Source organism: Oenanthe melanoleuca, chromosome 4 (assembly GCF_029582105.1).
Source record: "Oenanthe melanoleuca isolate GR-GAL-2019-014 chromosome 4, OMel1.0, whole genome shotgun sequence".
Lineage (NCBI taxonomy): Eukaryota > Metazoa > Chordata > Aves > Passeriformes > Muscicapidae > Oenanthe > Oenanthe melanoleuca.
Genome location: NC_079337.1, coordinates 48,061,971 through 48,089,590, shown reverse-complemented (window position 1 = coordinate 48,089,590; position 27,620 = coordinate 48,061,971). Strand labels below are relative to the sequence as shown.

The following is a 27,620-nucleotide window of genomic DNA, read 5'->3' as shown; positions in this document are numbered from 1 at the left end:
GTCTCAGTGAAGTAATTTACTTTCTGATTTTTTGATTTACCTTTGGAATGACAAGTGTGATTTTACTGGGAGTCTGACAAAAACAGATGTTGCCTTAAACTTTTAATGGAGAGTGTTCTTTCTTTCATCACCACCCTTTTCCAGGTCAGTACACTGAGTGTGCCTTGGCACTTGGCAAACTAGTAGGTTTTAAGTACTTGTGAGAATTACCTGTTTTCTTGAGCAGATGTGTTTTCCATGGCATTCCATTCATTTTTGAGCACACCTACCCTGTTATACAGCAACAGAGCAGACAGGCTTGTGCAGTGACTAAGTTTGAAATTTATCAGGATGAAATTTAAAACAGTGTCTGCATACCTACAGCCTTGCAGATGATCTGCAGTTACAGGCCATCCCTGAAGAAGGAAGTGGAATTAGACTGTTAAAGAAGTGATTTACTTTATATTAAGGATATTTGCTTCTTTTTTTTCTTGGGTTTGGGGGTTTTTTGGGAAACAAACCAAAGCAAGCTGTAAGTTGTTTACTGCTTTTTAGAGTATAGTCTATTCATGTCTATTCACATCTCTTCCCCATGAGTTCCTCCTACACTCCAGCTTCCATTGCTAGAGACAGCTGAACAAAAGAACTGTCTCTTCCACTTTTTATCATCCTGCTTAAATCACCCACTGAAGCTGCTAATACCTTCCTCCAAAATGTGCCTCAGTCATACCATAAAAACTCACAGTCATTACCAGTTGGGATGCTTTTTAATATGAGTCACCAGTAATGTCCAGTGTCACTCACTAGTCAAGATTCATAACAATTTAAAGGAGTCTGAAACACCACAGTATTTTGAATGACAAATACAGGTTTCCCCACTTTTTTTCTGATTCACAGAAGTGTTTTTATCATACAAGCATTCACCCAGCTCATAGGATTGTCTTTGAGACATTCCAGTTCTATTTCAGGTGACAGCCCCGTCCTTTCCGTTAGTCTCAGAAGAATGTAGAGCGTGGTAAAGGACTTTCCTGAGTTATTTTGAAAATCATCTCAGAGCAAGGCTTGATGTGACGCCATCATCCAGTGTCTGACCTACTTTGAAGTTCTTACAGTTGGACTGGAAAGCCCTCAGGACTTTAAACACTTATTCTGTCTCAGGTCAACCTTTGTTGCTGAAGCTGCTTTTATTGTGCAACTTGTACATTTTACATGCTGTCTCCTACTTCAGCATTCATATGTGCTGTTTTAAAATTAGATGATGGTGTGCCATTTTAGAACTAAAAATTGAAAATAGAATGTCAAAGATGCAACTATATTAAAAAGATGGGAGAGGGAAAATATTTTCAAAAGAAAAAACAATAATGTGCTCTCTGGAAATAACAATTTTCGAGGTTGATTAGAGAAAAGCCTCTATAAAAATACTTTTTCAGCATTTCTCAGAATAAACAAGAGATGACATCTGATTAGCTCAGCAGAACAGGAATAATGCGCTTCTAACGTAAAATGAACTTAAAGGTAGTCGAAGGTGAATCATTAAAAGAGGAAAAGCTCAAAGGAGAGAAGACAGTTAATTTGATCAGTGTGGATCCACAGTTCTCATTCTGCCTCTATTGCCTGCCCTGCAAAAGTCCCTGGACACACAATTCTAAAAACTCTTTAGCAATCTCCCCACTTTGATCTCTTCACAGCCTCCCTTTACAGCCTTTTGAGGACTATCCAGAATTACACCAGGTAATTCAAATAATTTTTGAACACCTTAAGAAGCCTCTCAATGCATTTAGTAGATTTGGGAAAGTGCTGCCCTGCTCTTCCTGCCCTTTGACATCTCAGAGACTGTATCAGCAGCTTATCTGGTGCTGGAATTTAAGGTGGTCTCTGCCTTCCCTGCAGTTCCCTTTGCCAGTTCAGCCCCATGTCCATTTTACACGTTCTCTGCTGCATCAGTTCCACTTTCCCCACCAGTTTTGGTCACAAACACCCCTCCTTCACCTTCATGTATCCTTCCCTTGCTGGTTTCTGAGGCTCTTCCCTCTTGCCCATCATCTTGTGCTTGAGGGGCTGCACCAGGACATCCTTTCTCTCCTCGTATGTTTGGTTCTGACAAAGCCAGAGATGAAGACAAGGAGTTACAAGGATGTGGGAGGAGAGAAACCAAACCTCAGGAGAAAATGGCAAGACACTAAACCAGTTGTTTTCAGTCCCTCCTCCAGTATAAGGAGGTCGAACCAGCAACTGCCTGAAATCCTTTTCAACCGAAATTACTTCAGGATTACATTTTTTGTTGCCATCCTTACCAATGTCCCCCCATTCTTCCATTATTTCCTGTAGTTTGGATCATAGTTAGAAGACAAAGTAAGCTTTACTCAGTAAACAAGAAGAGCTTGTAAGAGCCTTTTGACTCTTCTTGTTTATGGTGTTCTTAAAGGCAACTTGGAAGATGGAACCTTCCAGGGTAGTAAAACCAAACGCTTCAGAACTGTGAGATAACTGTGGGTAATAAAATAGCAAATCACAGTTTATTTGTCTAAGGAAAAGAAAAGAGGCAGGTTATAGGCAGAAAGAATAATAATAGAATGAAATTGTAGGAGAAAGAAAATTAAGTTGGGGGTCACAAGAAGCAGGCCTGCTCCTATCAAAATCTTTGGATTGCTGAAGGGGAAAAGTGATAGTTTAAATTACTTGAAGCATTTAAACACGGACCAAAATGGCCTTAGCAACTCTGTAGTGGATTGAGACTAATATGTCTTTTCGTCTGTAAGCTGCTCTCTATATAATAAGAAAAAACAACCAAGAAGCAAATTGTGAGAGATTTACTTTATAGACTGTATTAAAAACTCTGCTTCTGAAAACCTCTGCTTCCGAGAAGCTTTGTTGTTACCATAGACAAAAAATGAAGCCCCCAAATCAAGAAGGTATTTTTTCTCTGAATTTTTTTAATAAGATGGTGAAATATAAAACAATAGAAACAAATGCTTCGGACTTATCCAATGAAATACAAAAAATTCCATATGCCCTCAAATAATTCAGAGGCTAATGTTCACAACTATTCCTATTAAATCTGAACTGCTCAGTGTAGACTGGAAAATGCAATTTCAGAAAGCTTCAGGAGGGGAAGGCTGTATAAATGTAAGTAATGGAAGTAATGAAGTATTAACTGGATGCTAAATTGCTGCCTATCATGTTTGCAATGGGCAGTTTACAATCTGTTCATCCTGATGGATTTAGCACAAGGGAGCCTGAAGTCCTGGCAATTTCTGTCTCTGCCTTGTAATCGATGGCTAAGCTGTACCCACAAATCATGTATTAGCACCAAAGGAGTCTGGGACCCTGCTCAGCCCAAACAGCTCCACTGCACTCAGAGGAGCAGTAGTAAATGGAAAGTAAGGAAAAGTTCCAAGAGATAATGAGTCAGAATGCTGATGACCCAAGCTGGAACAAAAGATGGAAATGCAATTTCTCAAAAAGTACAAGCCCATTTAATGTTTTAATGAGTTATTAAAAATCTGTAATAACGATTTTGTGGTTTGAAGCCAAATTAGTATTTTTCCACTTTTTTTCTTTATCCATTAAGATATTGCACAAATTATGATGAACTTCCTGGTTTACTGCAGAAACTAATATGCTTGCTGCAGAATTGTTTCCTCCTGTAATACTTTGGTCCCCATTCTCAACAGCCAGAAACTGTATCTTTTAGGCATCTTTGTCATCTAGAGCATTAAGTAGGTTGAAAATTGTGCTCATTTCATGAAAGTAGAGCATAATTCCTAGCTTTATACAGACTTCTTATTCTATGGAATATATAAAATAAATTTCTGCCCTAATAAAAAAATTGTAATTATCACAAGGGTTATCTTGCAACCATAGAACTACGTATGAATCCTGAGTAAACAAAAAATAGTTCTATACTATGTATACTCTATAGATATCTATACTCTGCTATGTATAGAAATCTATGCTCTGCTATTGAAGTTGTTTATGCAGCAAAACATGTTTGTCCATCATTCATATTTTCTTAATACAAAGTAATTAGAATGGAAAAAATGGAGCTTCTCAACTAAAATGAATAATTGGCATTCCCATGAAAAGATGGATAATATAACTCCCCAAGCTGGAAATTGGGAAGCTTTCTTCTGTGCTGTATGATGTATCTTCTTTCATCCAGAAGTGCTGGTATTTCACAGAGTGATACCTGAAACTAAAGAAAATAGTATCAGAAAAAAAGCAGGAGGTTAATTAAGTTTTCTCTGATTTATCTCAGGTGTCATAATTTTGACTTTCACAGTAATGAATTGTCCTCTTTATTACAAAAGAAACCAACATTGTAACTAAAAGGCAGACAAAATAGATGATGTGCATCAGATTGGAGCAAAAGACTGATACTGATACCTGACAGCTGAGTAGTGGCTCAGGTACCTGCCCCACGAGAGTGTGATACAGGAACTTGAGCAAGGCACGCCAGGTCTTACCCACTTCCAGGGAAGCTGGCAATGGAAGGGTGAGCAGAGCCAGAAATGTTCACCACATCCACCTAGCTGAAGTGCTTTTCTGTGCCCAACTGCATTTCTCATTCTATACTGCTAGATGGCAGGACAAATTTGGATATAATTAAATGAAGGCAGCTTTTTCCAAATTCCCAAGTGAAATGCTTCTCACTAACCATCAATGATACTTTTGAACTCGGATTGCAGCTCCCAGAACTCACAGATTCTGGTTGAGGTTATCTTACTTTTTAGAGAACTATACAATACTGAGGGAGGGGAAGAGGGAGGTGAAGTGAAAGTACAGGATTTCTGTACTTCTTACTTGCACACTGAGTGAAAAAGCAAATATAGCTTGTCACCCATTCTGGTAGCTCCCATAGCTGCAGGCCTGATTACAACATCTGTCTACATTTTCTTTTTACATGATAGGAACTGGGTTCAGAAGTGTTCCTTGGCTGAGAAATCGCACTGGAGGCAGCAGCTGCCAAAGTGAGCTAGAAAATGACAAGTGTAGGCAGGATACACTGCATCAAAAATTGATGCCAGCAAATGGAGCAGAGGGTTTAAACAGCCTGCACAGTCCCTCTTATAGTCCAGTTCTGCCAGCAAGCAGGAGTGCTTCCCTTGGAAACCCTTAGTGACTCTTTTGGAGAGAAACACATCCTGGCATGCATTTAGTGCAGGACTCAATAATTGTGCCAAGTACCCTGGAATGTGCTCAGCAGTCTGTGAGCTCTTCTGCACTGAGAGGCGTTGTCATTTTAATGTGCAGTTAGGACTAGAATCTCTTACAGAAGCAGAAACAGGAGGAATAACCTTTCATGATATTTAAAAAATAAATATGTAATTGAGTGAACTCTGTTCTGAAAACAATTTAAAGCTGCATGAGGGTATACATCGTAGAATCATAGTAATCCACAGGAATTATCATGCAAAAAATGAAGTCTTACAAAAATGGCCAACCTGCAAAGCCAGTTGGTCAGTACTAGTAGGAACCTCTCTGTTCAGCAGCTTCACACCAAATTTTATGGTAAGTTTAATGACAGTACTATCACTTCAGAGCACTGAAGTTATGCTTTTCAGAAAAACTGTCAAAAGGATAATTGGAAGGATCCCAGCAATTTAAAATCACACCTACAGTTCTTCACAAATCCTGCATGAAAGCAGCTTAGCTGTAATCTTCCTCTCACTCCTGAGCTCACTCGTTACATGCCTTTGTAAGAATGTATTATGAGTTTCAGTATTTTCTCTGCATAATTTCTATCTTCTTTTGTTTGTGTGGGTGCCTTGCTTGAAGACAGATGAGAGAGAGATTCATTTAAATATGAAAACATTTTTGTAAAGCCACAATCACATGAGGAAAACAGGCAAAGAATATTTTTAGTTGCACTTTCTGTTTGTGCTACTAAGTTCAGCAATGATGGCATTTAAAGACCTCTTCAGGAAGACATCAATGGTGTGAGCCAAAGCCCAGGTAATACCCTAGGTATACCTGCACTGAAATTTCCTGGCATTAGACTGGGATATGCACAATCAAATTTCTAATTTACTATGGGAGTGTTTCATTAGACAACAGGAGATGATAATCTGAATGTTGCTGGATAAGAATCAGCTTCTCATGCACATGTTGATCTCTTGTGCCGACCCTTGCACCCATAGGGGGTTTCATGCCCACATGTTTCTCAGATTGTAAGAGAGGGACCCATGAAGTTCGTATATTTTACAACTTTTTTGACAGAGGTTTTCATCTTTTTAGCCATACACCATATGTTGTCCCTGCCAGTTACCTGTCATCTACATTATATTCCAGTTTTATAATCCATTTCACCTGAAGATATCGTACCTTAAATTCTATATTCCCTGAAGACCAACTTGTCTTACTTAGCTGTACAGCTACACTGTCACTCAGAAAGAAATACAGTGACATGAAGCACCTTATGCGTTCAAGGATCTCAAAGCTCTCTACAAAGACAGATGGCAAAAGGCAGTGTATTAAAAATCATTGGTAGCTGCTGATGTGGAACTTTCATTAGTTTTTATGCAGCCTTTGATACGTCTACTAGTTTTATTAAAAGAATTAATGGGATGCAAGATACCAATATTCTTTTATCTTGTCCTTGGGGCATTTATTGTCAAAGAGATTGATGCAGTAAATAAAATGTTTGGGTAATAGTGAACAGGTTGTGAGAATTTGATTTAGCATCAGCTCAGAGCATCACACTGGGCACTTTCAAGGAAAAAAACAATGTCCACAACAGTTGGCTTTAAGACACTGGGTTGTCTTTCTTTCTTTCTTTCTTTCTTTCTTTCTTTCTTTCTTTCTTTCTTTCTTTCTTTCTTTCTTTCTTTCTTTCTTTTCTTTCTTTTCTTTCTTTTCTTTCCTTTTCTTCATAAAATGGCAGCACTTCATCCAAGAACTGTCAGGTCTCTGTCTCTAATTTCCCCAAATAGAACACTGTTCTGTGTCCTAGTCATTCATTAAATCTATTAATGCTGCCTTTGATTCAGAGAATACAGTGCTGCTTCCCCTTAGACACAGAGGACAGTGGTACTGCAGGAGAGGGCTCACAGTTTCTCTTCATGCTACAAACACGAGGCTTTTATTCTGCCCTAACCACTGTAAGACTGAAGTGCAGCTTTGGTGTGAGAGAGCCCAGTGAGCTTTGCACAGTCTGCCCAGACTCCACGTGGCCCAATTCCAGGGAAAGACAGATCATCACAAGAGCAGGACACAGAACGTCACTCTTTGAGGGAGGCTTCTTTAGCCTCCAAGGGAAAGTTTAGCCAAAACTTTCCCTACTCAACAATGATTTCAGGGATAACCATCAACAAGACCGTATTTGTGAATGCTCCAACACCTTCATCTTATATATGGATATGGGGATTTGGCTCTTATTTGCCCACTTTAATTTCTTACTTCAATTATTCTTTGCCCCCACTGTTTAGGGAATGGCCATTGAATCAAGCACATTCAGAAGTGTTAGTTCTCATGTTTTCTCAAACCAGATATACATCACACAGCATTTTACAGCTGCTGAAAATAATAATTAATGCAAGTAGTGTTCTTAAAGTTAAAAGTACCAGTTGATGCAAGTAAAGCTTTGTTAAATCACTATGCAATCTCTGTTTAGCTGAGGATAAACAGTTCTTTCTTACCACCGTGCGAATTAGTAAGGAGGTGTCACTAGGAGAGACAGAAAAGTCGTGTCTCCAGAGCCTTATTCTAGCATGCTCTTACCTGAACAGCATTGACTCTGAATGCAAATATTTGCCCTGAATAAAATGTCCATGCTTCCAATCTAAATAAAATTGGGGTAATTAATGTCACAACCTTCTGACAGCACTAAGGAAGTATGACAGCAGTCATATGTTGTGCCAGTTCTGGCCAGGACAGAGTTAATATTTTACAGTAGCTGTGGGGGAGTGAGCCTGGAGCTGTGTGGGCATGGCAAGGAGTTTATTCTATATCACCTCAAGTCTTGCCAGGAGCAGGGATAAGGGACTCTGCTTCCAAGGAGAAGGGTGTTCCTTCCAGTGGGGAGAAAAGTGGTGGGGAAGAGCCAGTCAGTATTGTCCCAGGCTTTCCTTGTAAATTTTTTCCTTGCCTTTTGTTATTGTTTCCTTATCTCATTGCTGTTTCCAGTAAATTGTTTGTATCTCAAGCCATGATCTTTGCCTTTTGTGCTTCCAGTTGGAGGGGAGGGGAAGCAAGTTGTAGCATTTTAGCAGGACTACTAAATTGGAAAATACCATTCCTAAACCACAACATATGTAAAGTGTGTTACAGCACTTGAGGGACATGGCTCATTCATTTTTTTTCCAGGAGAGTTGCTAATATGATAGTTTAATGAAATATGGCAGAAACAGAGGATCCTTACCTTAGTACTCAAGTGTAGTTGAAATAGTTATAGTGAAAATACACAGAGACATTAAGTGATCTATGCTGAAAAGACACCTTTGGCAAAGGCACAAATGCAGTTGGTGCATTTTTTATTAGCTGAATTAGCTGTCATTGCAACAGTGAATAATGAAACATTTGGGTGCATTTCTGTGTGCATACAGATAGATGTATAGATATACCACACAATTGCATCTAAGTAATTGATAAACATGACAACACATGTACAGTCATGTTTATCAATGCATTTATTTTATAATCAACAGTATTGTCTTAAATATAAATACTTTAAAATACATTTATAGAAATAAATATTTTTCTTGACATAAAAACATCCGAGAATTGCAATGTGTAATTGATTATTGATATCTCTCTCAATCTACTAGTAAGAGCAATACTTCACTGTTACAGATTGGAGCAAAGAATAGGCAAATAGGTCTCTCCTGACCATTCCTGTGGCTAAAAACAATTTTTTCCAGCCTTTCATCTTTCAATATGTTGTGTTAAGGGCCTGCTGAGGCCATCAGCAGGTTCTCCAGCTCATTAGCTATAATGATCGTGATCAGAGTGGTCCTTGCTTTTACATTTCCTCCTCCTCACAACTGCTGTTACACCTACCATAGCTGCTGTGTAGGTAGTCTCCTGACAGAAATCAAACACTCTGTGCTGTGGTTAATGATTTCTCTGAGTGCAGCTCCAGCTGGCTGAAGATGAGGAAAAGTATAACTCATCTTTCCTGTCTGATCCAGGACAGGCATTGAGATAACTCTTACCAACCAGACAGAAGCCAGGTTTGAAGCAGGGAAGGGCAGACATTAGCAGTATCCCCAGTGGAGCTCTCTCAGGTTTCTAGCTCTGCCTAGAACCCTTCCTTATTTGAGGCTCTTTTATCAGTGGTCTGAAATGCACACGCTTCAGGGAAGCAGCTGTCAGATACAAAGATGACAGGTTTGATCAAGAAGCTCCCTGGCACATACTTCTCATCTCCACCCATACACCCCATCTCCACCTCCTCCTTCAGAGAAAAACCCACATTTTATCAAGCTGATGTAGTCTAAAACTGTCTTTGGCAATTCTGGGAATTTGATTATTTTTGCACTTTTCCAGCCTCAATACTCAGCTTTCATGTGCAGTACTTATAGCACAGCTTCTCCCCTCTGAGCACACGAGTCTTCAGCAGCATTCTAGAGACTTCACAGAGACAAACCCAGCACTGGTGCAAAAAGCAGATCTCAATTTCCTTCCCCAGCCTCAGCTACCATGAGCACTCGTAACAAGCAAGCTTTCCTGGAACTGAGGCACCCACAGACACAAGCAGTAATGACCTGGATCTGACCTTATCGAATGAAGGCAGAAGGAGTGGTCTTTTTGTAGGAAGTAAAGCAAAACTAAAGCAGAAAGTGCTTTTTATTATTTTCACAGAGTATTTAGCTCTGAGACAGTATTTCTTTAAGAAATATATTCGAAACAAAACATAATGAAAGGCAAGGTGTAGATCCAAGTTTCTGCAGCTGCATCCTTTAATAGTATTTCTGCACAATTCCATGTAACATTACAATTTACAATGTATTCAGCATTATTCCCAAAAATCACATCTGGATTTCACCTCACTGCCAGCTGTCCCACTGACAGGAAAACTATCTGGAAAACCAAGCCTGCTTCTGTACAGCACTGAAAAGGCTTTTGGGCTTACTGAAGATACCTAATCTTTTTATTTCAGTCATTCACACAGAGATTAAGGAAAGGGAATAATTAATTCCAAAGTGTCCTGGATCTCAAATATTGTCTCACAGATCAACCAAATATCTGAAAAGCTGTTCCATCTCTTCTTTCTATCCTAACAGTTAAGGTAATAAAAGCAAAGGTCCCACATCTAGCAACACAAAATTAAGTTTTATGGGAATGAGCCATGACTTTTCCCCCCTGGTTATAAAAGATGAGTTTTAGAGGAATGCAACATCCTGGAAGAAGAACACAATTAACAAAGCATGCTAATGATCTGTTGTAATACTGTATAAGTGAAGGCACTGGATACAGGTGAGTACCAGTGAGCACTATTTCAGCCTTAGAAATGTCTTATTTTTAACCCAAGAGTTTAAAAAACAGTTTAGTTGGGCAGGTACCTGGCAGACATGGATATGAGAAGATAAAGGTTTGCCTGAGAGAAAATTGACAGACATCAGACAAATAAATGGTGTAGTACTGAAGTGTCTGGGAAGAATCCCTGCAGAAAAGGAAGAAGCTGCCCTACAGAAAGGCTAATGAGGCCTGGAAAGCACCTGCTCACTGAGAAACTGAGTCCAAACAGCAAACAGCTGAACTCAGATCATCTGAGAGCTGCTTTCAGTTACATCACAAAGTTCCCAAGTCATGTTATCTCTTTGTGTCTCCTGATATCCTCATTTTTAAAATAATAATAACAACAACGTCTCATCTTTGTAAGTCTTCACAAGACCTATGGATGACAATCACTTAAACAGAGGTCAGTATTTTTAATAAGTATAATATGCTATCATATAACCCAGCTAGTCTCTTTCAAACACCAAAAAATTATCAAGCTCAGTTATTAATTTACTATGGAATTACCTCATCTTCTGTCAGCAAAGCTGTTCAAAATTTTTTCTTAAGCTCTGTTCTCAATGTACAATTTCACTTTCCTGGTTCCACATAAAGCAAAAAAATCAAACTGCTCTTCAGAAAATATTTTTTTAACACAGTAAAAACATAGCATGACATGATATTGAGTTTTCAATAAAACTCCATCCAATTTAAATAGAAATATAAAAGAAGGATTTCCTTAAGCTTTTAACCTAAAAAATTCACCATACACAATAATATAATGCATGCAAGTAGCTATCACCTGGTCTGTGCACTTGAAATATTAGTCTGTATTACTTATTCAAGTAGCATCTGTTCTTTTTCTAGACATTGCAAGTATTTTCAGGAAGAGGTATTTCTTTCTGCACATTTCAATGAAGATTTATTTCGTTGCATTTGAAATTCCTGAAACAATTACTACAGCACAGTGGCTGCAGAAGATTAGGACTGGGAGATTAGTTCTAGTTCTGAACAGAAGCCAGCCTCTTGACATTCCTTCTGAGTGGTGTAAGAACAACAGTGTGATCAATTTCTTTTGCTTAAGTAATTTCATAAAGAAGTTATTTATTTCAAATATGGAATTTTCTTCAGAGATCATTTGCAAATCTCTTTTTTTCTCTGCCCTTGTCAGAAACAAATGTCAGCATAATGCTGAAGTCTAGGACACAATATTTTACACCAGAAAAAAGGTGCCAGAATTTGCACCAAGGTCTGCAGGGACACACAGGGTTTATTAGGTTAACACATATGATTATAGATCACTTTCAGTAGCAGAAGTAAAACTGATTCTCTTTTCATGCCACCTAGCTCTCACAAAACACATTATCCAGTTTTTCATCTCACATACTTGGTTAGAAGAAGTATTAATTTATTTTGTGCAGATATCCACACCATTAATTCTAAATATGTGAGGGGAATCAGAATAATCAGGGTTGTAAGATGTTTACTTACCTTCTACAGCTGATACATATGACAGTGCTCTTGTTCAGGAATTACAGGCAGTATCTTTGTGGTCTGTGCAGGAAGTGGAATCTGTTGTTTGCTGGTTTTCACTATTGAAAGTTAAAATAACTTTTATCCACAATATTAACAGCAAATATACCTGCAGAGTGTTGGACTTCCATATGCAAGTTTGAAAATAATTTAGACCTATCTGAACACAAGATAGAGATGGACAGTACTGAAAGTATTAACCATATTTTGTATTTAACTTCCTCTTAATATTAGTAGGACTACAATGTGCTGATTCTAAGTCTACCTGGGAAGCAGCTTGAAGGTAGGCAAATAAATTTATGTGAAATAAATTTGTGAATAAATTGTAGTCAAAATCCAAAAGCATGCAAATTTGAGGTTATGTAAGAGTCCCCCAAAATACAAACCCTTACATTTGGCCAGTTAAGCAGAAACAATGGAAATTTAGAGCGTGAATTTCCTGACTCATTCTCAAACAAGGGCAGGACAGGTTGCCACAGGCACACATGGTGTGGCTTCAGCTCACTTGTCATACAGGGAGGGCTACTGGGTATCACCCAGCTGTCAACAAAGATGACAGAATACACCTCAGAAGCAGGAAGGGGTGAGATGATGCCTTTAGCACACAGATCCTGGTACAGTATCTCAGTGGAACACAGATAAGGAAATGCAGAGATAGCATTGTCAGGCAAATGCACACAGAGTTGTTTATCCAATGCATTTTTCAATGAACTCTGGTAGAACAAAATAATATTTTGTCTCCATGTCCATCCTGTCCCTGACTATCCATTACTTTTGTAATTTACTTTTGTAAACCTACAAATGGGTTTCTACTGAGCTGAACAACAAGAGGATAAACTGTGCCACTTATATCTAGCTAAGTTCATTCTCCATTTGTGCTTCTCTCTTTACAAATGCAGTTAAAAAGTAGATTTTGGATCTTGGCACTTAAACAGCTGAATGTGAAAAGCAAAGTCAAAATAAGACTGGGGTAGTTTTAAAAAAATTAACAATGGATCTTGTTTCACCCTCAGGATGAATCTGGAGAGAGTGGGAATACAGGCTGATATCCCCTTCAGTGCCTGCGTGTAACAGAGTTCTGCATGGATGCAAACTGAGCAGAGAAAATGTTCTTTGTGCATCAGTGCTCTATGGAAAGCATACAGGGGCTATAAGAAGCTCCTCCACATCCTATAGCTTTTATCCTTCTTTTTATCTGAAACGAAAGTTTTAAAAGCTCCAAAGTGGTAATAAGGCTTCACAATTTTCTTGGACATGTTGCATTTCAGAAACATTTAAGTCTGTGTTAGATATTAAATATTATGAGTAGCTTTGCTTTTGCCAGCATTATTTATGTGTGTTGCAGAGGAAAAGATAATTATTCAGCTATGTCAGGAACTGAGAGGAACCACCAAACTGATGATATTTCAGTTAGCCAAGATAAAACAAATTTCTCTTTTCTTGGCTTTGCATCTATTTGCTGCTGTAGAAGATGTGTCTTGCCTGTTCTCTTTGCCAAAAAGAAAATGTATTGCAAAATACAAGGAGGAGTAAGTCTGAACTCACTGGGATGCCAGCCCTGACACTACTGAGCCAGCATTTTCTTGTATTTTCAACATGTCAACTAATCTGAAGCTGTAGCAACACATCAGAGGGATGGTGGGATTTCCCCTACTTCCTCTAATCTTGTGGGAAATTAACTATTATTTTAATAGGACGGCACAGAAAACAATACAGGAATTCAAATGAGAGGGAATTTGTCTTATTTGTCTTATTGTTTCTTCTGTGCAAATTACAGCTGTCGAGCCCATCTAATTATATTAATGAATCTTCCAGACCCTACTAGATTCAGTTTAGGTATTAAATGCCCTGATTTATGCAATCTCATTTATCTACAACTTCTTGCCTTTTTTTTTTTTTTTTTTTTTTAAATAATGTAGCATACAGTTCACACACACCAGCCTGCTCCCAACAAGTAATTTTGTGCCATGTGCCCAGGATTATCTTTTTTTTTAGGATACAGCTACATAAGAATAACTACACTTAGTCAGTTACTAGTAATGGAAGAGGTACCAAACTGGTTTAAATGAAAACAGGCTAATGAAGAGGAATAACAGCAGGGTAAGTATAATTTTCTTCCCTTGTCTGTATTGCAGACTGATTTAAGCAGTAAGCTGCAAATGACAATTCAGCAGTTTCTATCTGAATTCCTTTAAAACTCTATGGGGAATACATTCTAGTCCTTCTAATTGCCATTATTAATTTATTAAGCTATTCTAAAACCTCTTCTACTGCCTCTTCACTTTAAGAAAGCTCTTCAAAGAAATTCTTGCAATAAAATTTTCATATGTGGGAATCTCACTAAGATTCTCTATAGAAAATGCAAAGCAAGGAAGTGGCTTCAATGAGTTATTTTCCATGTGCTATTACTATCAAGTTCTATTTGATGAAAATGCTCTATGTCTGGAAATACAGATCAGCCACTTAAAGAATATCTACTTCTTGCACTAAAAAAAGTACCCTCTCTTCTTTCCCTTGTCTTGTGGATGCATTTAAGGGCAAGTCCTTTTTTGTCAGATCATACCATTCAAGGGACAGTAATTACACAAAAATGCAATAGCAGGACCAGCTCCAAAGTCTAGTCTTTGTACAACCCAGGGTCCAGTGCATTCTTTTTTACCTTAACAGTCCAGACAATGTTTAGTTGACATTTATGACCAGGATGCTATAAAGCTCCCCTCTCCTCACTATATGTGCTTAATCCTTTGCAGTATTGTAAATTTGAAAGGTTGTAAATTTAATTCTTCCCTAGAGAACATTTTATATGTTTTCCCCCCTTTCCTCTGTTTGCTGGTCATAATGACAATGATTCATGGGTATAAAGCCACTAACAGTGGCTAACACAATTTACATGCTCTAAATTAACTTTTTGTAGGACCATAGTGACATTAAGCCAATGATTTACTGAGGTTCCTAAGAATTCACTCCCATTCTCAAAGTACGGCCTTCACTTTTTTCTTCCCTTATAATTTCTTAACTTCAAATAACCTTTTAGTAGTACCTACACATCTTTTCATCTCTATGATATACTGTCACATCCTCTCAAGTACTCATTACCGTGTTTCCAGGGTGATTGTATTGTCTTCAGTGGATCTCAATGGGTTTTTTTCTCAAGATTGCAAGTTATGCTCTAATTATAGTGAAAATATTGTCAAGGGCTGTCAACAAAGTCATCTGTAGCTATTTATAATCCATTATCGTGGTAGCAAATCCTAATCTCAGCAACTGTGGAAAGAATGAACTCTTTATATGGATTTGATTCCACTTTAAATTATATTGGTATAAACTGTGAAATTGATTGGATTGACGAAAGTGTGTGAAACCAAGGAAGTTTATATTAAAATGAATGCCATTAGTTCATGCAACTAAGCATCTTCTGGGTTGCATGGATCAATTGTAGTGGGAGGCACTTAAAAATGAGAATGACAGACCAATAAAGGATTCCTATTCTCTTCAGTAAAATTTAGCACAACCAGATTTGAATTTCCATAAGACCCCATCATCGAAAATGCTTTGGATATACAAGATTAAAAATGCAATTCCGAACATGTGATTAAACAGGTATGATATTAGTGAAGCTACTCAAAACAATAGATGTCAGAAAAGGAATTCCTTTCCAGCAGAATGAAAATAATGACCTCATAAATATATCTCAGAGGTAGCCAGTGCTTTAAGAGCAAGAAGTATAAATTGTACTCACAGGAGAGTTCAGACAGACAAGAAGCTATTCATTCTTTTCTAGGTAAAATTGAAATGCCATGAAATACTGTGCTGTAGACATAAATTATTGAGAATCCTCTTACTTCCGAAGAACTAACAAGACAAAAAGTGAAGTACTTAAGCCTAGTCAAATTTAAAACCTTTTTTTTCTTTTGCTGGCTTTGTATTTTTCTTGTTTTGAAGAGAGGTTAGTTTGCCATTCAGAGTTATTATTCTATATGTTCATGTTAATGTTTTTAAAGATATAGCTCCCTTCACAAAACCAGAATCCATGAAATTTATTAAAACACTTCACTCTTTGAGCAACGTCAGTAACACTCACAGCAAGAACTGGTAATTGGCACTCACACAGATATTTGCTGAGAGTTTTCTAGAACCCAAACTTTGAGTTTGGCCATGCCATTTAATTTATCTGTGATAAACATACTATGCTCTCTGAAGACCACAACTGTTTACCTATCTGAAACTCAAAAGTTGCATTTTGTGGGAATTTGACCCTAGAAATAGGCTATGAAGTGCCAGCAAAACAATTTTTTGATTCCTACTACAGCCATTCATTCCACACTTTCGTAGCAAATTTTACCAAAACTCACAAACACACAGAGCGTACATACACGTGTACATCTCCATATACTTTTCATACACATACAAAGCACCCAGCTGCCAAAACCTCAAAACTGGCACACAACACAACCAAAAATTTAAAATTTCAAAGTCATTAATGCAACACACTGGGAAGAATGGGAGACGCATTCTCACATGATATTTGTAACTCTTCTTATAGTTTTATTGTCATATTTATTTCTTTGTAATAAAAAAGTGTTTCCTTAATATAAGCCAGATCAAATTGGTGTAGAACCAAGGTAACTCTGAAACAAACCCAGAGCATCTCTTGACAGGAAAGTCTTAAAAGGTCATTCTTGACCTCCTCATGCCTCAAAATTTGTTAAATTTTGTTTTACTTTTGTATTACTTACCAGGGAAAGGATGAATTCTAATAGCAGATACAGTTCTTCTTGCATGCCTGGAACTCTTTCTTCTTAAAATAGTAGAAACTGATGTTGCTACTCTGTGTTTATAATCTGTTTTAAACAAAATGTGTTAGAATCAGCCCTGTTTAGAAGGAAAGCTTGTAAACCCCTTATTATTAAACTGTTGAACACTTTGGAAAGTATTAAAAAAATCAGGAAAGTGTTGGAATAAGGTGATAAGGAAAACCAAGGGCCAGATGATTTGTATCTTCCTGAATGAAATTTTCTAGTAATTTCATTCAGGTTTGTCCCTTTCAAATTTTTCCTTGCCTTTTTTCTACACTGTGCACCTTGAACAAATTTTGGAAGGATATAAAGAAAAGTACATCTTTCAGTACAGGTTTGGACTCTCACTGCTGTCAGTGGAGTAGCAAGGATGGAGTGCACTGGCACCCTAGAAAGCTGACAGATTCCTTGCTAGTGTGGGGTATTCATCTGGGAAAGCAGAGTCTGAGAGCAAGCTCCACACCACTGACAAAGCTAGAGCTTGATCAGGCTGTTCCACAGCACCCAGTTCATAACCTCTCAATCTTTCCATCCCTCTGCTGCTCTCTAAGTGCTGTCCTCCCAGTGGGTTTATTGCAGACAGAAGTTCAGGTGTTGTGGTTAGCCCTGTTCAGCAGTGACTACAGCCCAGGGCTTAGCCAGCTTCTGGTAACAGGCTCACTCCAATTCTGTGGAACAGAATTTATTTTTATCTTTTTCCTTTGAGAACACTAAAAATTCATTAAGTTAAAGGTATTTAGGTCATGCTTTTTTTTTTTTTTTTTTTTTTTTTTTTTTTTTTTTTTTTATGAATAGCCAGTGGAGATGTAAAATGCTGAAGCCCCAAGCATACATTGGAACAGTTAATGTCAAAGGAAGCTCTGGAAATTCCTGAGAAAAGAGTGGTAAGGAAAAGGCAAAACAATTAATTTCTAGTTTAGGGCCTTTGTCATGGATCGATTGTAATCTCCACCAAGTTTATTTGGATATTTTATTTTATGCACTCATGAAAATAGCTTAATGATTCAGCAAGTCTCAGAGTCTACCTAGCAGAATTATCTTGCAAGGTCTCAAGAGAAAATGAATAATTCCACATTTCTTAACAGCTTTCAGAGGTGCTCAGAAATAAAAAGAAAAACTACTAACTCAATTATGGCTGGAAAAATTCATAACAGCTGTTTAGGAACATAGTAATGTTCTGCTCTATTCTTTGAGTACCACTGAAAAAAATTAGTGTACAGACTAGCAATGAAAGGTGGCATCTTAATAAGTATATGTAAACCTCAAGTTTTGTTTTTTTATGCACTTGTCTTTTTATCAGTAACATAATGATGTTGGGTATAATGTTATGTATTATAAATTTAACTGATAAACTGACTTTTCCTCAATTAGCAGAAAATGTATCCTTGAAGCTAGCAAGTAATTAGAAGCCTCAAAAGGGCATCTTTTCCTCCCTGTTTGTATTCATGATGATTATGAAAACTTGAATTTAATAAAAAAGTCATATTTAAGAATAAAGGTACTAAATCATTAATCATCATTACTTAGAGTTCTACATTAAAAATAGAATGTTATGACTCAAAGCATAGAAAATCAGAGGCATGACATTTATAAGTAGTTTTCAAATTGCACATAAAAGTCCTTTAAATTAGAGCACTTAATAGCCCACTTATAAAGTCCTAATTTACCGTTTGTGGGGTTTTATGTACATGAAATAGGTCTCAGAAATTTGCTCTAGCAATAAGTAAAAATAATGTATTTTAAGAAACATAATATGGTAAGGAGTTCCTTTTATTGGGGTGGGGAGGGTACAAACTTGACATCTCAAGCAATTATTTTGCTTATTCATTAAAAATACATGCATAAAGTATTTACATGACGCAAAAAAATCACAGAAACAATTTGTGAGGGGGCACTATTCTTCCTTCTGTTCAGTTATGGTTAAAGCTGGACTTCTATTGCTCCTTCATGACAAAACTACCTGTGCATACAATAAGGATGATCAGGGGAATGGATGTGGCTTATTATTTGTTTTACTATCCTTGTGACCAGAGTCTCCTTTCAGCACCTCTGAACTACAGGAGGAATGGACACATGCTGATTGTCTGGAGGCATTCTGTCCGCTCAGGCAAGCAGAACATCTCTGGAAACTGCTTTGAAAAGCACCTAAGAGCTATTCCCTCAGGTTACAGTTTAAGTAATAGTCTTTTCACAGTAATGAAAGGTATTGTGCTCCTGGTACCACCTCCCTCTGACTTGGAAAGAGAAACAAGGACCAGCAGCTTACAAGTGGTCAATTTTCTGCACTGCTTTTGTGCAGCGGACTTTATCTTGCTTGCTCAAAGATCTCAAGCTCAGGGTACTCCCACAATTTTATTCATGTTTTATTCATTGTATATTGCTGGAGAAAATACTGTAAAACTGATTTCAGCCTGTATTCCAAGAACTATCTTGGCTGAAGTAATATTGTAGAAACAATGGCAAGTTTTCTCATAGCAAACTTCTAATCACTTGGAATAGTCAATAGTGATGGTTCAGAAATCACAGAAATGTTCTAATTTCTGAAATAATAGCAAAGGGATGAAATGTTATCTGGGCTTAATTCAGCTCTGGGCATAAGAAGTTGTACCTTGGTTGACCTGAATGGGATTACACCAGCAATGAATTTTAATTGTCAGTTTTTAGCACAGACAGATGAGTGTATATCTCCTCATATCTATCCTGTAATTTTTCCTGACTGTCACCTAAATAAATTATCTTCAGGAAGGAAAGGGTATTTCAATTCACTTATACTGGTCATTGGCATTTCTGCTTAAGACCTTCCACAAAGTTTAACAGTAATTGTTTCATCTACTGAAATCAGTGTGAAACCAGAAGTTCATGTCACTAAGCCACCAATCATCTATCAAAAACCCCACATTTAACTTGCCATCAACAAGCTTGGATTTGCATCCATAATTTTTGCATCCACCAGAGAGGTAAGAGGTGATACTATCAATCATCTGAGTACTTCTAAGAAGATTTTACCATTTGACAATCAAAGTATCGTTGTCCGAGCTACAGTAATAATCAACATTTTTGTTACTATAAATTAATATATTTTTACTTGCATAGAAATTTAAATTCATGCAGATTAACTTTTCATTACTTACAGTTCTGCTTATTTTCTTGGACTATTTTGTAGATGACAGCTGAAACAGTAATTACAAAAACTACTGGAATCATAGTGAGCCAAGTGATCTTCGTCATACACATTGGATCTGTCCATAAAATGTACAAGAGAGAAAATTAGGCAGCAAATTACTGACAACAGAGAAAAGCAGAACATTCCATCTTCGTAGGATTTTGGATTGCACCTATCCCCACAGATAAAAAAACAAAACAAAACAAAACAAAGAAGAGATTATGCCTTTTTCTTTTAGCCTTCTCTGTTTTTTGATGTTAGGTCTCCTGTCTAGAATTTAGCTTAATTTTTGCCTGTATTTTTACATCTATATCTGTACCTATATCTGTATCTTATATCTATATATCTTCCCACAGCTGAAATAGATGTGGATGACTAAGTGAACGAAAACTTTTCAACTCAGCCAATGAAAATGCTTCAAAGATCAACATTTATATTTAAGGTAGAACAAGGGTAATACATGTTCCCTCTGTCTGGATAGAGCATGGAAGGAATTGGTCCATTATCCAACATAGGCATATACTGGCATTCTTAACCTCCTGGTCCATCTTCATACATGAGGGAAGACAAGATTCTACACACAGAAATTTTCGTATTAAAAAGTGAGGAAATGCCACCAACAGGAGCCCTCTGGGAAATTCATTTAACTAAAGTTGCCTTGAGGAAGAATCACATGAGACTGGATGCAGGAGGTAGGCTGCTCTTTCAGACAACAGCTGCTGCAGAAATGCTCCCACATTCCACAGGGATTTAGTTCAAAAACTAGTACAAATCAGGACCATATACAACAAAGAAACCATGCGGAGAACTTTCCCCTCTGGTTGTTTGAATGGCCTTTCAAACTTCTTTGGCAGCTGCCTGTTAATGCATACCTTTGAACTGTCAAATAACTGTTCTAAAAAAACAGTTATATTACCATAACTCATAAAAAACCAGATTACAGACTGTAGCCAAACCACTGTTTCCCTTTCCCTGACTTAGAACAGTATAATTAGGCTTACTCCAACTTCCCATCTATCTTCTCCATCAAGAACTTGTGAGGCAAATGCCAACAACCCCATGGGTTGTTCCTCCTAATTTAGAACTAAAAATATCTTTTATACAGTAATCTAGGCTCCTTTTATATAGAGCACTCTACCCCATCCTGTAGTGGCTTGTAATGACTTGATTATCAGCCTTGCATAGTAAAAGCCCTGAGCACCTCTTTAGCTGTTTTGAAGTAAAGAGGAAAAAAAAAAAAGATATATTAATTTTCATTGCTAATATGAAATTAATACTACCCAAGAAAATCAGTATTAGCAAAGGGTGGTTAGCTCATAGTATTGACGCAAGTTAGCAAGGCAAGTTTTCAAATTATGGTCCTCTCATGGACATATTTATTTAAAAAAATCCCAAAAAAACAAAAACCCAAAACATCCTAAGCTGCCTTTTCTTCTCTAGGATTTTCACTGGACTTATTTAACATATATTAATCTAACTCTAAAAACATACTTTTCCCAGCAAAGGTAGAGCATAAAATACATTTGCCATGCAAAACCAAATGAATGCAATGATTCAGCAATTTCCAAATGACAAGTGTTGCATATAGACAGAATGGAAACCCTGACCATGGCCAGGCAATCAGACAAAAAGCTCTTGTGGCACAAAAAGAAATATAAAAAGCTGAAGATTGTCCTCTGGGAAATCTAAGCTTCATTCAGCTGAAGATTTTTTTTAAGCCTACTGTAGTGAGGCTATATAATAGGCTATTGCAGTACAACATTAGAATGGTCAAACCTATCTCCTGGTTCTTTTTCCACTGTAGTTAACAGGGATTATGCCATTATCAGCAAAGGGAAAATTGTGTTTCCAATTTTTTTCACATACAGTGTGTGAGTCTGTTGTTTCTAAGCAAAAAACAATGTACAGATCTTTATTTTGCTCTATTTCTTCTAAAAAAAAAAAAAGGGACAGAGCTAAATCTGCTTTAAATCAGTATAAAAATCATCAGTTATCCACGCTGGATTGTTTTTAAATAAGGGATGTTCATAATTGTATTCTCTTCTTGTGAAATAATATTTAAAATATTTTCAAATGGTTTCTGGAAGCAAATAACTATCTACTTGATATTTTTTGCATTATGTTGTTTCTAGTTTGATTTCCATTCTGACCCTCCTTTGTAACTTACATTCCATATAAGAATTCAGTTGCAGTGAAATATTTATACAGTCATTTTGGTCTTCAATCATTGCCAAGAGACAAGAATGATTTAGTTGTTCGTCAGCTGCATTTCGTCCTCCAACTATAGAATTGTTGATGTGGATTTCCATCAGGTAGTTCGTATTATGCTCCACTTCTTTCTTGGAAACCGTTGTGAAATTAAAATATTTATAAAAATAAGTAGCATTTTCTGTTCTCACTTCAAGAGAGCCTTTTGCGTTTGGAAAGAAAAATTAAAACAAAACTGTTATACAAATGGAAGACCAAGAGACAACTCTCAAAAAAGAACAGTGAATTCTCTATCTCATTTGCAAAAACATAAAGGTTTTTACATCACTCATTATGAGAAGATGGATAAATGTATACTGTGTAAAGTTACTTTGAACATATCTGAAGAGCATTGTTTATCTTATACATCTTATATACATTTTCCCTGGGAAAGTTTAACCCTTTTTTGCTTTACTATCACCTTTTTTGTTGTTGTTTTTGTTGTTAGTTGTCAAAGGCAACAGGCAAAAATCAGGCTATGAGAGGATAGAACCCAGGCAAAATCTACACGATTATAGAGATTTGAAGTGCACACATTGTCTATCTGCTCTCAGTTGCAGGAAATCCTTGCTTCACTTAAAACCACACAAGCTGTGAGACTTGTGCTATGTTTACAAGAAACAGGTGAGACATTGTTAAAAGTGTTAGTTGTTCAGGTATAACTGAGAACAGATTTTGTTAATATATAACTTTTTATTTTTCATACTTGTTATGACAGCTATTTTATAATAAGGAAAATATGCAGTCGGAAAATAACTGAATTTCTTATATTCAGGACTTGGCCAATTTTGCCTGTTGCTGACAATGTTAGAAAGAGGAAACTTCTTCCTCAAAAATTTCCAGATGTTTGCAAGTGTGTATGGCACAGAAGGGATGTGCTGCTACTGCTCTGAAAAGATGTGGGTGTTGCTACCTCTCCTCTGTATTGCTGTGCCATTCCTTAATCAGTGATGCTTTCTATAAAACATGTAAGGTCATTTCTGATACTACACAGCTGTGGATAATGTAGACTACAAACACCAAAAGGGTTATTTCTTACATAGTTGCCATTATAGTAGTTACCTACTGAATTAGTTCTTCAGATAATTGCTCACAACCTATCTTCATAATGGCAGCAATCTAAACGTAGAGCTCCACAACGACATTTAAAAGTAAAATCAGCTTGCAAAATTTTTAGAAAGTACAACTCCTTAGACATAAATTAAGTACTTTAGAAAGTACTCACTACCAACATGTTTCACTGAGAGCCAGAAATGAATGCCTCTGAGAATTTGGCACAAAATCTGCATTTTCTAGACATGCAAAGAAAAGCTAAAAACCCCCATTGTTCATAGATTTTCAAAGACCTAGAGAACAAGGAGCATACCATTTTCTTCTAAGTACCAAATAAAACCTTGTCTTTTATTTTTTTAATTAGCTACTTCAAAATCAAGTATTTCTCTTAACCTACTTACTTTTTTTAGCTGTTGATCCTTGATGATCAACATCCACATCCCTCTTGGATTCACATTCTCTCTGTTTAGGGTGGGACTGTTTTTCCCTCCAGGACGACTGGCAAACACATGAAATATTTTGGGAATTTAAATTATTTACAATGACCTTCAGCAAAATAGTCTGGTTTTCTCTTCTTTGTTGCATTGATCTTGTGTAAGAATTGTTAAAAGCACAAAGTGGAAAAGTGGTGTTACTTGATGAACAGGTATCCATGCATGACACCATTACAGTGTTAGCTGTAAAAGAAAGAGTGCATATTAGCCAGACAATCCTATAGGACATATGGATAAGTATGTCCACAGAAGCATCATGTAGTGGATATTCCAACTGTCTTATGAGGAAATGAACTTGTTTTTTTTCTTGAGGGTTATGGCAGGATGTTGATTGCATCATATGTAAGAGAAAGCAAGCACAGTCTTCCCACAACTTAGATGCTGGATTTTATTTGCTGAATTGAATTAAAACTCTTGTAATAGTAACTGGAATTTGTGATGGTATCTAGTCACATTCCTGTGTCAAAGCTTCTCCAATTTAACTGTTCTTCAAAAGAAAAGAAAGCACATTTATGCTTATTCAAAAGAAGAGAAAACTTGTTCAGAAAGGGAACTCAGCTCTGGAACAGTGCAGTTGAAACAGTCCAATGCAATTAAGTTGTAAAGTAGCTATAATCTAAATGAAAGCTTTCTTTCTAAATTACACTGAAACTACAGAGTGAAAATACACAGAAAAGCTGCTGAATCCTCCAGCCACACCCTTCACGTTCTCTTATATTCAGTCAACAAATGTACATTTTGATTATGGCCTTTGGGTTTGGTATTCAGTTAAATTTCAGTATCAAAGTACTGTAGCTAGAGTACATTAATTCAGTTCTGGAAAGCAGCAAAAATCACATAGTTATAAATTACTGTGATTTGTCTTCCACATTACAGTAGAGCTTTATCATGCAAATCTTTACTTGTGTTAACATTGAACTACTTTTTCAGCATACAAAAAAATCAAAAATAAAAAAAAATATGTGTGATCCCCAACATGAAATATGTATTTATGAATAACCACTTCCCAGAGCCAATGAAGCACTAACCTATAGTTTTATAGCTATGTTTCCAATTCTAGTAGTACCCTTGCATCTCTACAAAGCGAAAATTTTGTACCTAACTCCCATTATGAGCAACTGGAGCAATGTGATAATAAATCCTTATGTATAGAGAACAAAATATAGCCTTTAGTTGCTCCAGTGCTCAGCTGCACTCTGATGGCTTCAACAGGCCACCTGTGCTCACAGAGCAGCAGGCTGACCTCAGAAAAAGTTCAGTAAGAGATTCCAGACAGGATACAGAAAAAAAATCCAAACTCCAATGTCAAAGGCAATTATCTTCCCGCTACTAACGGGACACCAAACTCCTTATAAAACATAATAAATTGAAATGAAAACACACAGGTAAGAAAAAGTTCATTTTGATATAAAAAGGAAAAATATCAGACAAAATTTAGGTCTTGATCTTTCCCTGAGGCAAGACAAAGAATTTTCCTGGAAATGCTTACAATCTGACCCACACAACAGGTCATGGAACAGTATCTGAGATAAAATTCTGAAAGAGGGATTTTGTGTAGAACTTGTCTGTGGAGATGAGTCAGGAACAAAAATTGAATGCTTACTCTGCCCTCATGGCAAGCCATGGCATCTGGGCAACCCGTCTAAAACCACTGCTACAGCTTTCAAAGGCAATTATCATAATTCCCTAACATATCCTTTTCACCAAGAAATCTGTACATAGACTTGGTTCCCATTAAGAAAATCACAAATATTTCATTTTACATGGGCTTGACTTGATCTGCAGTATTCTGGGTCAGATCAGCAGTGTATACTGCATTTTTTATCACTTCCTAACAGAAGCTGTAGTCACCACATAATATTGTAGAGATGCAAGACCTACAGTATAAGCTGGGGAATACACAACTGATATATTAAAGGAGATACACTTCATCAAGTAGCAGGACCCAAGGGATAGGACCGGGATTGAAATAACCAGACCCCAAAAGGATAACCTCCTACTCTAAATCAGTGTAATTTAAAGGTTCAATGACTCGTAACCGAGCAAGTGGGCTGCTTTACAAATCGAAAGGAAACATTTCATTTCGGGTAATGCTGGACTGTGTTCTTTTGAAAAAAATTTAGAGGTTTTTCTCTTTTCACATAGATTTCCCGCTAAATCTTTGTTTAATGAGAAATTTCCATTTTTATTCCCTTTCCAGAATGAAAGTAAATGCTGGAACTTCCCCTGGGATAAGACATCCAGAAATAAGAAGCTTTCTGCCATTCAATTAGGAACTTGCAGAGGAAAAGCCAGTGATTATATTTCACGTCTCAAAGATTTCCAGCAGCTCTGTCTGCTGAAGCCTCATGGTGTAACCAGCAATTTGAAACGTTTACAAAAAATTCTGTACATTTTACATTTGTCACAAAATCTGAAACAAACTAGTTTTCAACAGAAGGTTTTTGATGAACCAGAGACTCAAAATCCTTAGAGATTTTGAAGAAATTGTACAACATTTTTACTTCTAATGCAATTCAGACATTATTACTCAGTTTGTTATATAGTAATTTAGTTTTTAAAACATCCAAAATGCAGCAATAATTCTAATTTTCCAAATATAAATCTGCGCTGCTCTAACTGTAGTTCTGTTCTGCACATATAATTCACAATCTTATTTTAGACATGCTGTGATTAAGACAGAATTGCAGGATCACGCTACTGCAGCCTAAAGCATGGCCAACCAGCATAATCTAGAAAAATTATCATGGAAAAAATGTAATTATTCTTTGATGTTTGACACTAAAGTTAATGTTTCCTTCTAGTAATAGTCCTGTAATTTTTTTATTTGCATAATCTGTGCTACAAATACTTTGTTTACTTCTGCATGGAGGTAAAATATTAATTATTCCAACATCTTAAACTGAATTATAAATGTTATGATAGTCAAACCTTATGACAGCTTACCAAGTTTATTCATTTATAAACTATAAAAATCTATACATATATTCAAATTACTGATATGTTCATTCTTTATGGTTAATGAAAAAAACCCTGAAATATCTTAATATGGATATTTGGATACTGAATTTTTTTCAGAAAATTATATGCTTCATAAAGAAATTATGTTATGATTCCTGAGAATACACTATTTGTCAAAAGAATGCTTTTTATTATAATACTTATTTATTCAAAAGCTTTCTTAGGAATGGATGTGACAAAACTATTTTAACTAATTTACTCATGGACTTTTAAAAAAGCACTGAATGAGTAAGTTGCATGCATGCATAGTTCGCATTTATCCTAAATTCAGTATCAGCCTTTAGGGTCACAAAGAAGTATTTGGCATTTATGCTATGAGATTTGCTTCCCTCAGTTACATCTATTCTGCTCTACTTTTTGCCAGGTTATCACTGTGTATTTCTTTCACAGACAGCATCTCATTACCAAATAGTAATTATACAAAGTTTTACAGAATTTAAGTACAAAAACTTCTAAAAGATTGGTTTTGAAGACATGAGCACCTGTTATAAAAGAGCATAAGCACTTACACTACTTTCTTCATGATGAAGGCAGTAAAAACACAATTTTTATTTTCACACTTGCATGGAAATAGTTACCAAAAGTTTTGCAGTCTATGTGAATGAATTACAAACTTGTTTCAAATTACCACATGTAATTAACTCTGTTGGTTAAAAAATCTAAAAAAGAGAGTCTATCTCCTTTGCAAATTCCACATGTGCAGCATCCTAACCATCGCTTTTAGGAAAGCACATGCCAACTTTACAATTGCAGACTTCAGAATAAATAAAAGATTATTTTAAAAGCTGATCACTCACCTTCATGGATTGTGAAAAATTCAGGTAAACACAAAATAAACACGGTAATTATTCCTAGTGTTAATCTGAAGACTACTGGGTTTCTCAAAAGCAAGCACAT

At 36.6% G+C, this 27,620-nt stretch overlaps 1 protein-coding gene across 1 annotated transcript; it reads right to left on the bottom strand.

The window, feature by feature from the left end:
* Window positions 1-203: 203 nt before the first annotated feature.
* On the bottom strand, window positions 204-27,620 carry TMEM156 (transmembrane protein 156). The gene is given in 7 exon segments (XM_056489584.1): window positions 204-4,174; window positions 11,908-12,008; window positions 16,686-16,790; window positions 19,877-19,984; window positions 22,076-22,351; window positions 23,610-23,885; window positions 27,521-27,620. Coding segments are annotated over 6 exon segments (963 nt in total). The 3' UTR covers window positions 204-4,174; window positions 11,908-11,910.